This window comes from Phragmites australis, chromosome 13 (assembly GCF_958298935.1).
Source record: "Phragmites australis chromosome 13, lpPhrAust1.1, whole genome shotgun sequence".
NCBI lineage: Eukaryota > Viridiplantae > Streptophyta > Magnoliopsida > Poales > Poaceae > Phragmites > Phragmites australis.
The window spans coordinates 23,931,489-23,946,230 of record NC_084933.1 but is presented as its reverse complement, the minus strand read 5'-3'; the positions used below and the strand labels follow the sequence as shown (position 1 = coordinate 23,946,230).

At 42.4% G+C, this 14,742-nt stretch overlaps 1 protein-coding gene across 1 annotated transcript; it reads right to left on the bottom strand.

Moving 5' to 3' along the window:
* Window positions 1–12,182: 12,182 nt before the first annotated feature.
* Window positions 12,183–13,458, bottom strand: LOC133889060 (uncharacterized). Its single transcript, XM_062329502.1, has one exon. It carries the CDS (start codon window positions 13,018–13,020, stop codon window positions 12,403–12,405), a length of 618 nt encoding a protein of 205 aa, XP_062185486.1. The 5' UTR covers window positions 13,021–13,458; the 3' UTR covers window positions 12,183–12,402.
* Window positions 13,459–14,742: the final 1,284 nt, after the last annotated feature.

Genomic DNA, 14,742 nt, shown 5'->3' with positions numbered 1-14,742 from the left:
TAACAAAAATATTTATAGGAATTGAGTAGATGACTCATTGTAAAAGCAATGTAAAATCTTGTATATGTAATACCAAATATTGAGTAGGGGATAAAAATCAGTTTACTATTTAAATATTTGTTTTGAACAATATGTGATATGTAACGAGTTCAATAGATTTAAACAGTTATTTTAATAATATAATAAAAGAAATATGAGGGGAATAAAGTGGTGGAAGGATCGGTGACGGTGACCACCCCGATCCATCCCCGATCGATCGAGTCGGCTCGTCCCGACTCTCCACCATCGCCTACTCAATTGCTCACTTTTGGTACTGCTTGATGGTCGATGTTCCACTCATTAGGATGCATTTATGCTTGTGCTAAAAAATTTTATCGATCCTATTGGGGAGAGTGATGTCGTGAGATGAAGTATGCCGGCTGACTATTATTTATAATTTATTTCAGAATATATAGTGCATTCGTTTATCGGATATGATGTGTTATAATTATATTATCTCATAAGTGATCATTTGTTTAAAAATAGTAGGTATATTTTATTTTGGAAAATTCAAATTTGGTATATTTTGATCAATATTTAATCAAATTAAAAGAATTTTTATGTATAAAAATTATACAACTAGATTCACAATTCAAAATAATTTCACACTATATAGACTTTATAATTATAAAGGATATATTTTGTAAGAAAAAATTAATTAAAATGTAACTTCGAAAACCGAGCCCAAAAGAAATACGTCTACTATTTCTGAACGAAGGGAGTCATGCTATCGTATAAGCATGAAATTGATGATGATTACGATGTTATGGGAATGACTTTTAAATTTTATTGCTGTATTCATACATGTCGATGTATTGACTAAAGAAGTACCTTGACAAACGGGTCTCGCGAGAGATATAACAGTCATAGGCGTATATTTCCTAAAGCAAGTCGGTTGCGTGACTAGGATATAGTTCCTACGACTAGTATAAGGTATACACAACCAGCCTTCCTGTGCCATTGTATAAACCCGCGACCAATCTCATTGGTCGTAAGGCCGGATTTGAAACAACCTATCCAATCGTATTTATTGACATCCACTCAAGTGTTTTTCTTTTTCAGGTGACAACTCCAGTGGACGAAGTCATGGACGGTGCAGAGGGGCATTGTCCCGTCTTGTAGCATTAAATGCTACAAAATGAGATTTTTGCTGCTCGACGCGACGTCGCATGATGGATGGAACGTTGTCAGCAGGCCGATCAAGCATGTGATCGGAAATAACACAGAGGGGTATTATCTCATTTCGTAGCATTAAATGTTACAGAGTGGGATTTTGTAAACCAGCACAGCGCCGCACGACGATGGGATCTACTGAGCCCTCCGAGCAAGTGGGCACGGCTGATCCTCCGTAATGATGGCTTCAGTTAGATATTAGGATAAGCATGGCCTTCTGTTTAGACCCCACATGTAAGTTCTCCTTCGTCTTAGGATATAAAGGGATGAGGACCCTGTTTGTAAAAGAAGGCAGATCAAGTCTGGCAACCAGCTAGAATTACCTTTGTAAGCAATTGAGATCCTCCATAACACAACACATAGGACGTAGGGTTATTATCCTCCGGGATGCCTAAACCTGTATAACTCTATGTGTCCTTGAGTCATCGTACGCGCACACATCAATTCCTTAAACGCCATTTACGCATCCGCTATTCAGCATACATCAAAATCATTGTTAGGAACTAACCCTCGATAATACATATGCATATCATATAGAGATAAAGGTCGGTCATTGCCATAGTGTTGTGACTCGTACAAGTGCATAGAGTTGCATGAGAGGTTGATGTCGTCCAATATTAAACTCTAAAATAGAGTTATATCATGGCATTCATACATTCCTATACCGTCTAAAGAATATGAAACCTGGAGAGTTGATACTATGATATACAAGTATTTTGGGTGTTCGTTTGGCAATTGCTATATCGAGGGGTTGTTCACCCCTGTTTGATAATTTTTTTCACACTGTTGTGAATGATTTTCACTTTAAGACATTACATGAGAGTGTATTAGCAAATATTGTACTATTTGGAAGAGTATTTTTTATTTCTCATGTCTTGGTCCATCTTTAAGAGTAAGCTTTTGCTTTTATGTCGGTATTTAATTAAAGTATATATGAGATATGTATATATTTATAGTCATTACTTGCTGAATTTATCTTACCTCATTGATTTTATTTTACAAGTATGCTTAGGTTGTTTTGACGAGCATAATAGGTTTTGGGTTAAAAGTTTGCACGCTCCATATTGTTTGTAATCCAAGTCACTATGAATTTAACTAAGAATATAACGCCTCTGCTTGAGATAAGCTCATGGTATTAAAGGAGTTTTAATTTCTTATGCGTTGTAAAAGAGTTGTGCGGCTTGATCGAGTTGTAAGGAGGCTTTTTTTCTACCCGTATCAAGTTTATGAATCTTATATTCTACTGTACGTGATGTTATGCCAGTTATACCTCAACAATGAGAAGAGATGATGCCAAAAAAATTTAACTTTGGGCTAAAGATAGTTTTTGGTGTAGAATAGGGCGTTACAGTATAATTGTATTTGTCTTGCTTATAGCGATCATCGGCTTGTTTTTTTATCTGTTTTATTCTCCGCCGTGTTATTTTCTCCTAAAAGTGATTGTAGTTTTTTTTTTGCAAGAACACGCGTAAGCTATGAGAGCATTTCATGCATTAAGTAGCTAGAAATTGTAGGCTTGTAAGCTCTGTTAACGAGCCCACCTTTGTGTTCCAAGGTTTCATTGCTGTATGAGACGCTTCCTCTCACAGAAAACATACAAGTCAATTCCTCTCGCACGTGACATCTCTATCCTCCTTTTTTTTAGGGTACATACACAACTGCACACTATCAACCTATTTTATACTCACACCATACACATACGCGTGTATTTCCTCAAAAACACTATTACAGCATCCCCTATCACTATTATAACATCCTTTATTTTTTCATCTCCAGCAGCTACCGCATTTCCTACCTTCTACTTCTCTTTTTCTCTCTCCGAGCCCGTTATCAGCTTCTGTGAATAGTGTTGCTACAATATTGCTACAGTGATACGTGATGCTACAGTAGCCCGCAAAAATACAGACCCCACTCTCTATCCGTAACACTGTATCGTCACTGTTTGGCACTGTAGCACTGTATGAGGTAGCTGCTGAAGATCAATTTCCAGTGCTACAGTGCTTTGCGGAGTACTGTAGCACTGGAGTTGGATAGCCCATTCTCACATCTCTATTCTCTGGTAATGTCCACATTGAACATGGTCATATGGACGGACGAAAGGTATGGCTTCACGGTTTTGTTTGTCATGGGAGCCATCCCATACATGGAAGTGCACATCGGTGTTATATAGATATGAATATAGGTGTCGGTATGTGATTTGATAAAAAAAATATGAATATATAAAATACAATTTAAAATCTGATACTAGTGTCAGAATCCGACTCAGATTTGAGATGTTCGATTCGATAAAAAAATTAGACACAACTGTTCGGATAACACTGACATAAAACCAGCTCCTCTCACTTAAAAGAAGCAAAGTCACGGAGAGAGAAATAGTATCCTTGACTTTGCTCCGCTTTCTACTTTTAGAACAGAAATAGAACGGTCAGATCTAGCTCTACAGAATGCTACAGTACTAGTGTGTATACAGTAAATCGAGTATAATATTTTTAAACAGTATTTATGATCCAATGATTTACTGTAAACAACTGTTTATCTTCCTACATAATATTGTTTATCCTACTGAGGAGCCGGTTCCCACATACACACACCGGTGGCGTCACAGGCTACGATAGACCCGATAAGGAACGGGTTCAAACCCGGCCCGTAGATTCGCAGCTACCCCCAACAGCCACCGGGTTCCCGATGTCAACTCGGGGAGGTGCGCGTTGAGGTGGACGCGTGCAAAGTGAACGCCGGACCCGGATATGCGCGGCCACCTCGCCGCGTAGCACCGACGTGGCGCCATCCGCTCACATCCTCATCCCAATCGATGTCAATGGCCGGATAACCCTACTCTATGTCATCGTCAGTTCGTCGCGCAGGCGTGCCCCTGCACCAAAACCAGGTCTACCTAATTGCGACCGTGAACACGCGGATTGTAGAAGCATTTCAGGGAGTGTTCTTGCCTGCTCATGGTCTCAAGGGACAAGAAGCCCTGGGTCAACGTAGATTTTGGAACGGGTTCGTGCCCCGTACGCGTACGTGTACACCGGAGTACATCCCTCGCGTGTGCGGTACATGGGTATTATGAGCTAGGAGTAGTATACTTGTGTAGTGCTTGAGACTTCATGGGCGAGGGGGATCCGGACGGTGTGCTTCTTGTCGCCCTTGAGCACCACCTCGCCGAAGCTGAAGGCGCTCCCCGGCGCGGTGGTGTTGAGCACCATCCGTAGCGCCCTCGTCGCGCCGGGTGCGATGGCGATGGAGATGGAGTACTCGTCGGGCGCCACGCGCACCGCCACGCCGTCGGGCGTGCTCACGAACGCCATGTACGTCTCGTTCTCCGCGCCCACGCTGGTCACCCGCCGGTCCACATGCCTCGACCCCACAAGGCTCGCCACTGTCACGCTCGGTGCGTTCAGGTCCGAGCACCATCGAGGCCCCGCCCGCGGCGGGCATCGCTCGCCCACCGCGCGCAGCACCGCGGCCCGATCCACGTCGGGCACCGCGCACAAGAACTGGAGGTAGTCCTGACATTTGTCAGGGTTCGAAAATTTCGATGGCTACCGAGTAAAAATCGTGATAATCGGACATCTCGGTCTGATTCGGTTTCAGAAACTGAACGGTAATCAAATTTAAATTAATAAAATTCAAAAATTCAAAAAATTCAAAAAATCTTTAAAAAACTAGACACAATTCTAAGGCTTTATGTGAAAACAATTTTAAAAATAATATCGTTTGCATCATATTCTATAGGGAGGAAGTCTGAAAAAAATAAAAAAAGTTAAAGCGTGCAGCTCAGTTATTAACTCATGTTAAGGAAACGTTTAACATGCAAACACATATTTTCTTGTGTAGAACGTATCTTAAAAGGATCATTAAAATTGATTTCACTTTATTTAGAGTTTTATTAATTTCTCTATGATTTTTATAAAGTTCATAAGTATAAAGTGAATATGTTAAGAAACAGCATTGTAATTAACTTTTTCATGTCTACTATTATTTTTTCTACATAAATCATAGTATAAATAAACTAATAAAAGTGGTTTCACTAATTTTTTAGGTGTGATGGGTCAGTTATGAATTAATCTAGTCTCAACACATTTATACAATCCTGCATGTTACAATAACTAATTCATGAGTTCATATATTTTTAAAATACATAGGATCATGTAAGAAGACTAACAAAATTAGTTTCATGATTTTTGGATTAGCAAAGAGTAAACTATGCATTTAACTTAGTTTAAAAAATACATTTTCTCACAGAACATTGTGAACCTTTTTATGAGTATAAATATTTTTATCATGTAGATCATGTTACAAGGAAACCAACAAAATTTGTTTCACTTGATTTGAAGCTCAGATGAATTAGTTATTGATTTTACAAGATTGAGATAATTTTTAGGTTTTTTGTTGAACTTCACTGAAAATCGAGAAAACCGAGTAGTTACCGATAAAACCGAGCGGTTACTGACAATGCGAAAAATTCGTGATTTTTCCTGTAAATTTCAAATTTATTCAAATGAATTTTGTTTGAATTATTTTGAAAATTCGACGGGTAACCGCAGTAATCACGAATTTTCAGTTACCGCTGGAGCTCGGTAACCGAGCTCCAGTCGGTAACGAAAACCTTGGTCCTTGTACCGGCTTTGAACACCAAGCCAGGGTCTAGGGCACTCGCTGCTTAGATGTCACACCTGATTTTAAAGAAACAAATTAGATACATTTTACATATATGTCAGGATTAAATTTTTATATATGTGATGATATTATAAGTGAAATTATTATAATATTATTACATTACAATAAGGTTCAATAAAAAGGACTCGTAGGTTATAAAAAAAAACATTAAGATAAACCAACGATAATAAATCTTCCATCAATTTACAGGCATTGTCTGCAGGAGCAACAGCCTAGACTATCGTCTCTGGGTTGAAGTCTTCCTCCTCTTAGAACTCAGTTCCATCAGAACTCAGCTCCATCGTCTGCGATATTCTCAAAGTCTTCACCCTCTGAGTAGCAATAAGTTGTTGGGAGGAAGCAAGCGTGAGTACTCCGCAAGTGCGGAAAGGTATGACATGAAGACTTAAGACAAAAAAAACTTAACTCAGGTTTACTGCATCTATATCATTCTATCTTAGGACTTAAAAAGACTTAACAGTCCTATTTACTATGTGTGATGACATTAACAGTAAGGGAAACAGATCATCGAGTTTCATTCGACTACAAAACTCACCAGGTATCCCACAAACTAGCCACAACTCATCTGGTTACAACCACCCAACTACCAAAACCAACCAAACCAAATCCCCCACTAATCATAAAGAAGTTCAAACCCGCTCTTGACTGTGAGCACGACTGATATATCAGTTTTACACTCTGCAGAGATTTCACATTTTACCCGTGAGTCGTGATTCCGTGATGCGTCACACTTCCGATGTGCAAAGCTGGGGTCTTACTACAAGACCTTACAAAACGCCCCAAAATTTGTATGCACCTATTAAAGCTTTACCACTAACATGGATTCTATTCACAATAGAGACCTCCTCTTATGTCGCTCAACAGCTAACTGGTGCGTACAAAACAAGGAGGGCATCTGTCGGAGGATTAACTCCTGTCACAGGGATTCCGAGAGACCCCTTTTTAGAGATTCGGCCGGGGGATGATCCTGAATAAGTTCGTCGGAGAAATAAATGGAAGTGGAAATAAATACAACGGGCGGTGGTGAGGGATGATCGACCTAGTGCAAAGGGAAGTAAATGCACCGGAGTTTAGATAGGGTTGGGCCGCACGGGGGCGTAATACCCTACTCCTGTGTGGATACAATATCTTACCCTGAGGGGGATCCCTTAAGAATATATCTGGTTACAATAATATATTGTCTAACTAAGAGCTTGAGGCTACTTGTTCTAACTCTGCTCAGGCTTGCTTGCGACGTTTTCGTCTGAGAGTGGCACGGTCGACTGCTTGGGCTTGTCTTTTTTCCGACTGTTCTCTCCTCCGATGTTTTGATCAATCTCCCATTCTCTCTGTATGCCGATCCTTTTATGCACTCGCCGGCCACGACATACCCGAACGGGAACGAAAGGGCACAAGTTCCAAGACGCCACGACTGAGAAAGGCGTCATCATTTCCTCTGGGCGAAGTGACAAGGGCGGTGGAAAAATGCGGCGCGCGTCCGATCACTCGTCACTGTGGACGCCCTGACGACGGGCGCCGTTGAGGGGGCCCATCGAGCAGCCACAGAGGCACCCGGCGTGCCCGCCCTGTCTTGTTCCTCTGCCACGGCAGGGCGGCAGGCGGAACGCCTTGATCCTGCCAATGTTATCCCGAGATACACCGGATGATACGGGACGGGACCTGTGCAATTAATGGCCCCACGCCTCTCTGCCAAAGCATGGCAGGGACTGACACTGCGGCGGGAGTAGTTGGGAATGTCAGGCCGCGCACGCCCATTAAATGCGGCCTCGGACCTCTGACTGGTTGACACCTCATCGGCGGGCCCCTCGGGGGCCTTCTGGGTCGTCGGGGCACCGAGTGCTCGGGGGTACTGTTCACCTCCCCGAGCACTCTCGCGCGAACCTTCGGGGAACCGAGTGCTCAGGGGCTGCCACGTGCAACCCCGAGCACTCTCTCCCGAGCACTTTTGCACTGACCCTCGGGGAACCGGGCGCTCGGGGGCGACCGGGCACCTCCCCGAGCACTTTCTTCCCGGTACTTGGACTCTGCGGATCATCGGGGAACCGGGGTACTCGGAGACCAGAGGCTGTGGCCCCGAGCACCTTCTCTCGGAACTTAGATTTTCCTCATCCCGCAGGAGGGACCTCACGGGATGGTGACGCGTGGCGGACGGCTGGCCTGGCCTCGGGACTCAGGGACCCCCGGTTCCTGATACACCGACAGCATCTAATTAATTGGTCAGGTCGTACTCATACAAGCCTCATGATTGTGTTTTTATGCCGAGTTACAGGCTTCACAAACCGGTCCTTAAGATTTAAAGCAGGTACTCACACATTACCCAATGCGCATACAACAACCATACAAACCAAACCAACCTGTCTAGATCCCTATGATTCATGTTGCCACAAAGATTACCCAAACCAGTTCATATTGTATAGACCATTTAACAGATTAATATTTAAACCACCCAACTCAACAGCAGGACTAAGCATTTCTACCCTTAACACCTAAACTACAACACAAGTGACAAGGATAATCATTAAAATATCTAGTAAACTCTATACATGGGATTCATTTTGAGAAGCATGCAATAGAAGTAAAAAAAAAAACACATGCTTCCCTACAACAGTCAATATGATCATAAACATTTGCATTCAACAACGGGTTGATCAAACTCTTCAAAAGTCTGGTCTTACAGGTTTGCGAGCTGCTTGTCTCCTATTGTATTCGCGAACACCAAAAACAAGCAATTACAAATATCTAAAAATAGTACACCAACTAGTAACAAAGCACTATAGAAAAGCATACTAATGAAGAGTACTCGTTACTATGATCGCATGAGCATAAGAATCACCTAAAACAGAGCTTGTATGAAAAAGTTATAAATGTTTGAAGTTATATGAGTCTCTCTATAAATGAGCAGAGACTATTCGATAAAATAGAAAAGCTCTAGAAAATTATTTGTAAAAGTTCAAGGACCTATATGTAAATCTATAAAACTTTAGGGAGCTAAATGTAAAATAACAGTACTGGTATGGTCCTTTTTGTGAAAATAGAAAAATCTAGGGGTTGTATTGTAATAATACCTCATTTCAGAGAATAAAAGGATTTGTTTTTTTTTTTACTAAAAATCCTAATTGATGACATCATCAGGACGTCAACATGCTGACTAGGCTACACGGACTTACGTAATCGTGCCACGTGGAATGAAGGAATATTTCAAAAGATAGATCTGGTTCATTACGAAACAAGAGCATATTGAAGGAATATTCAACAAAAAGGCAGGCTCACAAGTTGCAAATATTCAGTACACTAGCTTTTAAAAATGATATTCGATAAACCTAAACAATGCCTGTTATACAGAATCGTATCAACATTTCAAGGTCCACACAAGGTCCACAAAGGCACACAGGATGGAAGTCATGGAACACGGAAGTAAAGCCGAACATCATGGAGTGAATTCCTGCTTTCAAATCAGCATGCTCCATCGAGTCAATGTGCATACCTCAATTTTCATTTCTTGATGCTCATCTCAAGTGGTAGCCCAATTGTTGAACAGCACAGTTAGCTAAAAGAGTGTATGCCAACAAACTAAGTACCACATACTTTGATGGTGATCTTAAAAAGCAAAATTTATAGGGGAAGACAGCCCATAATATTACTTTTAAAGGTAAAAAAATACATCAAAAATTGACCACCTAAGGGTATCACTAAAAACGACTTCACGGCCACTAAAACCACACTTAAAGCAACACACAGTAAGATACTTTTTTTTAACCAAGATTCGAACCCTAGTTGATAGCACCACAACTGGGTGACTTACCACCGTGCTATCAATAAGTTCTCTTGATAGTGATCCTAGATCCTACTTAGGAGCTGCCTCCGCAGCATTAGATTGCAATAATGAACAGATAAAACCTTTCCTGTATAAACTTTTAGTGCTCTGGAAACTTAAGTATCCATGTAGAGTTCTCATTGGATAAGAAGATTCTAAACAATGAGAAGATAACTGTAGCAGATCACGGAATATCCAAAGTATTTTCATTCAAAGCAACTAAACTTTCAGCTCAGCAGAAAGCGTGAGGCTAATAGATAACTTAAAATATCATAGAAATTAGATTGTGTGGACGAAGTTGTGGGAACAGCTTAATAGCAAAGGATGGTGGGCACATTTAAGTAATGCAAATATGGATTTATTCACAAATACCTAAAAACGCCGGACGAGTATAGCTTAGTTTGACCAACAAGACCATCAAAGCAGATGCTATTAACATTGTATCGTTAACAACAATGATCTCAAGGTGTACAATTTCCTGCGACCAATCAAACATGCAGCAGGTATACTGTAACTAGCATTGTGACAATTTGTTTGAATCAAGAAAAAAACAGTTATAGACAACATCTAATAATGAAACATCATATTTCCAGTTAATCCAACTGACTTTGAAACAACAGTTAGACAACACTTGAATACCAAACAAGGTAAGGAATTATCAAGGAAAACAATATATATGTGATCCATGCACGATGATAGCAACAGTGCAACACAAAATAGTAATTGGCTGAAATGTCACTCGCTAACACTGACCTACCATTCCTCTGTTTCTTTATGTCACTCAAATTTTTCCATGGAAATATAGCAATTCAGCAAGTCGCCTTTGTTTTGAAAAAGAACATAATGTGTTAATCTTTAGCAAGTGCCAATATATCATGTGCTATTTTTGAGAAAGGAATGCCTTTGCCCTTCTCCCTAAGAAATAAAGTACGTATAGCAAATGTGAGAAGTATGTGTCAAAATTGATAAGATTAACTCTGTTGGTGGAGACAAAATTGGGACAATAATATGCAATGATCCTGGGAGAATTTTAGTATTTTCCACCCAACAGAAGTCTGATACCTCTAGTACAGAACCAAGAGCATGTATGTTTTTTGTCCCAACTATGACACCTCTACAGTAAGAACTAATGAAGCACGTAGCCAAAGCCTACTGTTCAAGTGTAGACAAAAAGGATAGGTAGCATCTAAAACATTAAATCTAAGAAAAAATGGGGAGGAAAAAACCTACCACTGATCAGCAATGAACAAATTCATGCATGCATGCGCACGCAGAAACAAGATTTGAAAAGGGAAAGGAGTTAATGGAGACAGACAACAACAAGAGAATGGTTATTCACACGAACAGACATAGTAGTTATACAAGTACATAAAAAATCGTCAATAAGACACTATACATTGTCCAAATAATTTCTTTTTTTAAAAAAAAAAAGTGGTCAACAAAAGATGAAACAAAGGTTGGGATAACAACCTATAAGCACCACCGCGAATCTCTATGAAGCATCTATAACAAACATAAATAACTGCATGGGGCTAAGAGAACGTATTCGCTTTTGGTGCCATGCAGTAAGACAGCCATCAATTTTAGAGTAGAACATGTCCTAAAGAAGAACCTCATTGTATAAAGAAGAGCATGTCGAATTCATCTTCTACAATTTTCCAATAGTTCTACATACAAGAGGTGAAGACAAACTATTGCCTCTGATCACTTTGGAACGGAAATCTGCATATGAGCCCATCAGAGTTTTCTTGAGGATTTTGGCTTGGGTACCATTAATTATCCTCAGAATGACGAAATGTACATATGGTGCAGCGATCAACAACCCGAGGAATGCTAATGTGTGGGTTCTGAGTTCCAATATTGCCCTTTTTTCCATCTGTAACTGCTTGATAGGATCACCAAGAGACATCCAACTTCAAGGAAGGGCATTCTTCATAGAGATATAACTATGCTGTGAATTCAGCTCCATACAGCAAAAACTCTAGCAGAACTAAGAAGATGGTATCCTGCCGGGCCTAACTAAAAATGAAACCATGGCATGATAGACTCATAATGTATATGTTGGCCCAACCAGCTAAATAAAACCAAGAAGTGAGTTCGTTTTGCATCTCAACTGGGAAAAAAAACTATTAGCCTCAACAGAAGAAGAGGTGAGGCATCAGCAAAAGGAAAAACAAATACAGTTACCGACAACACCGTCTCCAGTTCATTTTTTTTGGTTCTTAGGTTCCGTTCCATAGGTTGCAGGGGCAGGCCAAGGTACCAAAAGTTTTCATGACGTAAGCCTGTAATAGAGCAGATAACCTGCGTTCTTCCTTTCAAGGAATTACAAGTCCAGGTCTCCCAAACACAATTGTCGTCGGAATTCAATGTTATAGAGCTCTTATCTTATTAGGAGTATATGTTACTTTCATCAGAACATAAAATCAAACAAATTAAAGCACAATAAACAAAAGTAATCAGGCAACAGACGTGGAACAGGAAAGATAACTTGTCTTTCTTCCATAAGAAGCACTCTTTTTCATCAGCAATACAAGACCGCTAAAGCAGTAAGGTTTGTCCACTTCAACTACATCACAGATCCATCACAGCTACTACATATGAACAACGCTAAGAAACTCCTAAACTCGAAAGCCATTACGCAACGAAGACAAGCAAGAAGCCGTGCAAGGAGACACCTTTGCGCCACCACGTCACTCCAAGGCGTCGACGATGCGGCCGACGAGCGTGTCCATGAGCCGCCGCTGCGCGTCAAGATGGCGGAGCGCCATCTCCATCCGCATCCTCTGCGTTTCCCTCGCGGCCTCCATCCTCCTCTCCTCCGCCCGCAGGAAGCCCTCTCCGATCGCCCTCAGCGCCCCCACCACGTCGCTCACTCCGTCCTCGCCTCCGGCATCGTCCCGCCTCCTCTTTCTGGGCGGGGACGCAGGAGGAGAAAGAGACGGCGGAGAAACCGCCGGTGGTGGGGACGGAGACAGGGACGGGGACCGGGACTGGGTCTGGGATAGGATCGGCGGGGAAGGGCCGTCGAGTAGGTCTATGGCGTCGAGGAGCGGGCAGGGGCGGCGGTTGTTGGATCGGAGGCGGCGGCGGAGCTTCTCGACCTTGTGGCGGCACTGCCTGGCTGTCTTGGACGGGGCGGCCGCGGCCACGGCGGCCCAGTCGGCGGAGGTCAGGTGCTCGCGGCCGACGGTGAGGCGCCGCGTGGTGTAGGCGCGCGCGAGGGCGAGCGTCTCGTCAGGCGTCCAGCACGGGGGCGGCACGCGCCGGCCGGAGGCGGCTCCGTTGGTGAGGGGAGAAGGGGAAGCCATGGTGGTGGTGGTGATGGAGATGATGGTGTGGCGGTGGTGGAGGACGGCATGATGCGGGGAGTTATAACGGAGGCGTTCCCTTTAGGCGGCGACAGGTGGCGGTAGGTGCACGCGAGCGGCGGTGGGCGGCGGCGGCGGCGGCGCCAACTGCGGGGCGTGGGGTACCTTGACCGACACCCGCGCGGCGCAGCCGTGCCCGTCGTAAACTTTTTGCTGTGGTTTTTCGTCCCCCTTTTCGGCTGTTGGGTGGCTTTGATGCGTCGCCAAGGGGTCCCGTGGCCATCGGATCACAAGCAAGCAGTAGACAGCGGTGCCGAACTGTAACAAATTTTATTTCTGGCCAAAGTTGTCGTCAAGGGAGCGGTGGTCACGTCGTGCGATTGGCCGCGCACGGCGGCATGCGGCGCGTGCGACCTGGGATGTAGCGTGCGGCACGGCGACTCGCGCGGCGGCTGCGGCGTGCGCGGAGGGGCCGTATGTGACCACGCGAAGCGACGCCGACGCCGACGCCGACGCGGCGTGGTCACACGCGCCGAGGGGACGATGTAACGTGCCGCCGCGTGTTGCGTGGGCGAAGCGGCCGGGGTGGAGCGCGCTAGTGAGATCGAGACGTCCGCGCGGTGCGGTGGGCTGCACCGCCACGGTTGACGGCCCCGAGTGTGGGGGACCGGTTGCCGCGGCGTGCTGCGGGCGCCCGCCGTAGACGCGGATGCCTGTGACCGTGTGACGGGGTGGCAGCAACAGGAGTCCGGGCGCGAGGTGATGCTGCTATTAGCTACGATTGTAATGTAAAGCGGAGATATAAGTACTAGATTTAATAGTTGGTTTTTTCTATTGATAAATTTAATACAGCTATGATTGCAATGTAAATTGGAGACGTAAATAATAGATTTAATAGTTGGTTTTCTTATTGGTAGATTCAATAGTTGATTGTAATGGTGATATGTCATTAAAACTCTTTTAAAACTTAGTGAAAAATAAAAAAATATATAATATATATTGATTATTATCTCACTGTAAACTTAGATGAGAAAATCTTAAAAAAGAAAAAACATATAAGTGATTTTGGAGAATAATAAGTATGATCTGTTGGATCAATATATCTTTGATATCTCTCTTAAAAACCCGGTAAGAAAAATAGAAAATATAACATATATTCTTGTATAAGTATTGCTTCATTAAAATCTTTTGGAACATAGTGAGTAACACTCATATAGGAAAAATAGTATAATATGATATATGAATAGATTAAAATTTAGGAGGAAACTCCTCTGAACCTTAAAAATCTCAAAATCACTGCATACTAATTCTATAAATGTATTTTTAGAACGCAGAAGTTGGTAAGTACTTTGTGAATAAATCTGTGAGGTTATCACAAGATTTAATTTGTAAGATGTTTATATCCTCGTATTGTTATAACTCATGAGGATAAAATAATTTAGGGGTAATATGCTTAGTGATATTACTCTTTATATAACCTATTTATATCTAAGCAACACAAGCAGTATTATCTTCGTAGATAATGGTTGGTGATTCAATGGAATCAATACCACATAATTTTTTATGTAGTTGATCATTCTATGAAGCCATACATATGTATGTAATATTTCAGAGTGATATATGAAAGTGTCCACTAAAATCTGTTTTTTGGCTCCTATGAGAAGAATGCTATATCACCATAAAACCAATCTGTGATATAGCATTATGGAGATCAGTTATATA

Bases quoted from the DNA above. Each gene is read 5' to 3' on its own strand.
- LOC133889060 (XM_062329502.1), bottom strand. From the start codon at position 13,020: ATGGCTTCCCCTTCTCCCCTCACCAACGGAGCCGCCTCCGGCCGGCGC.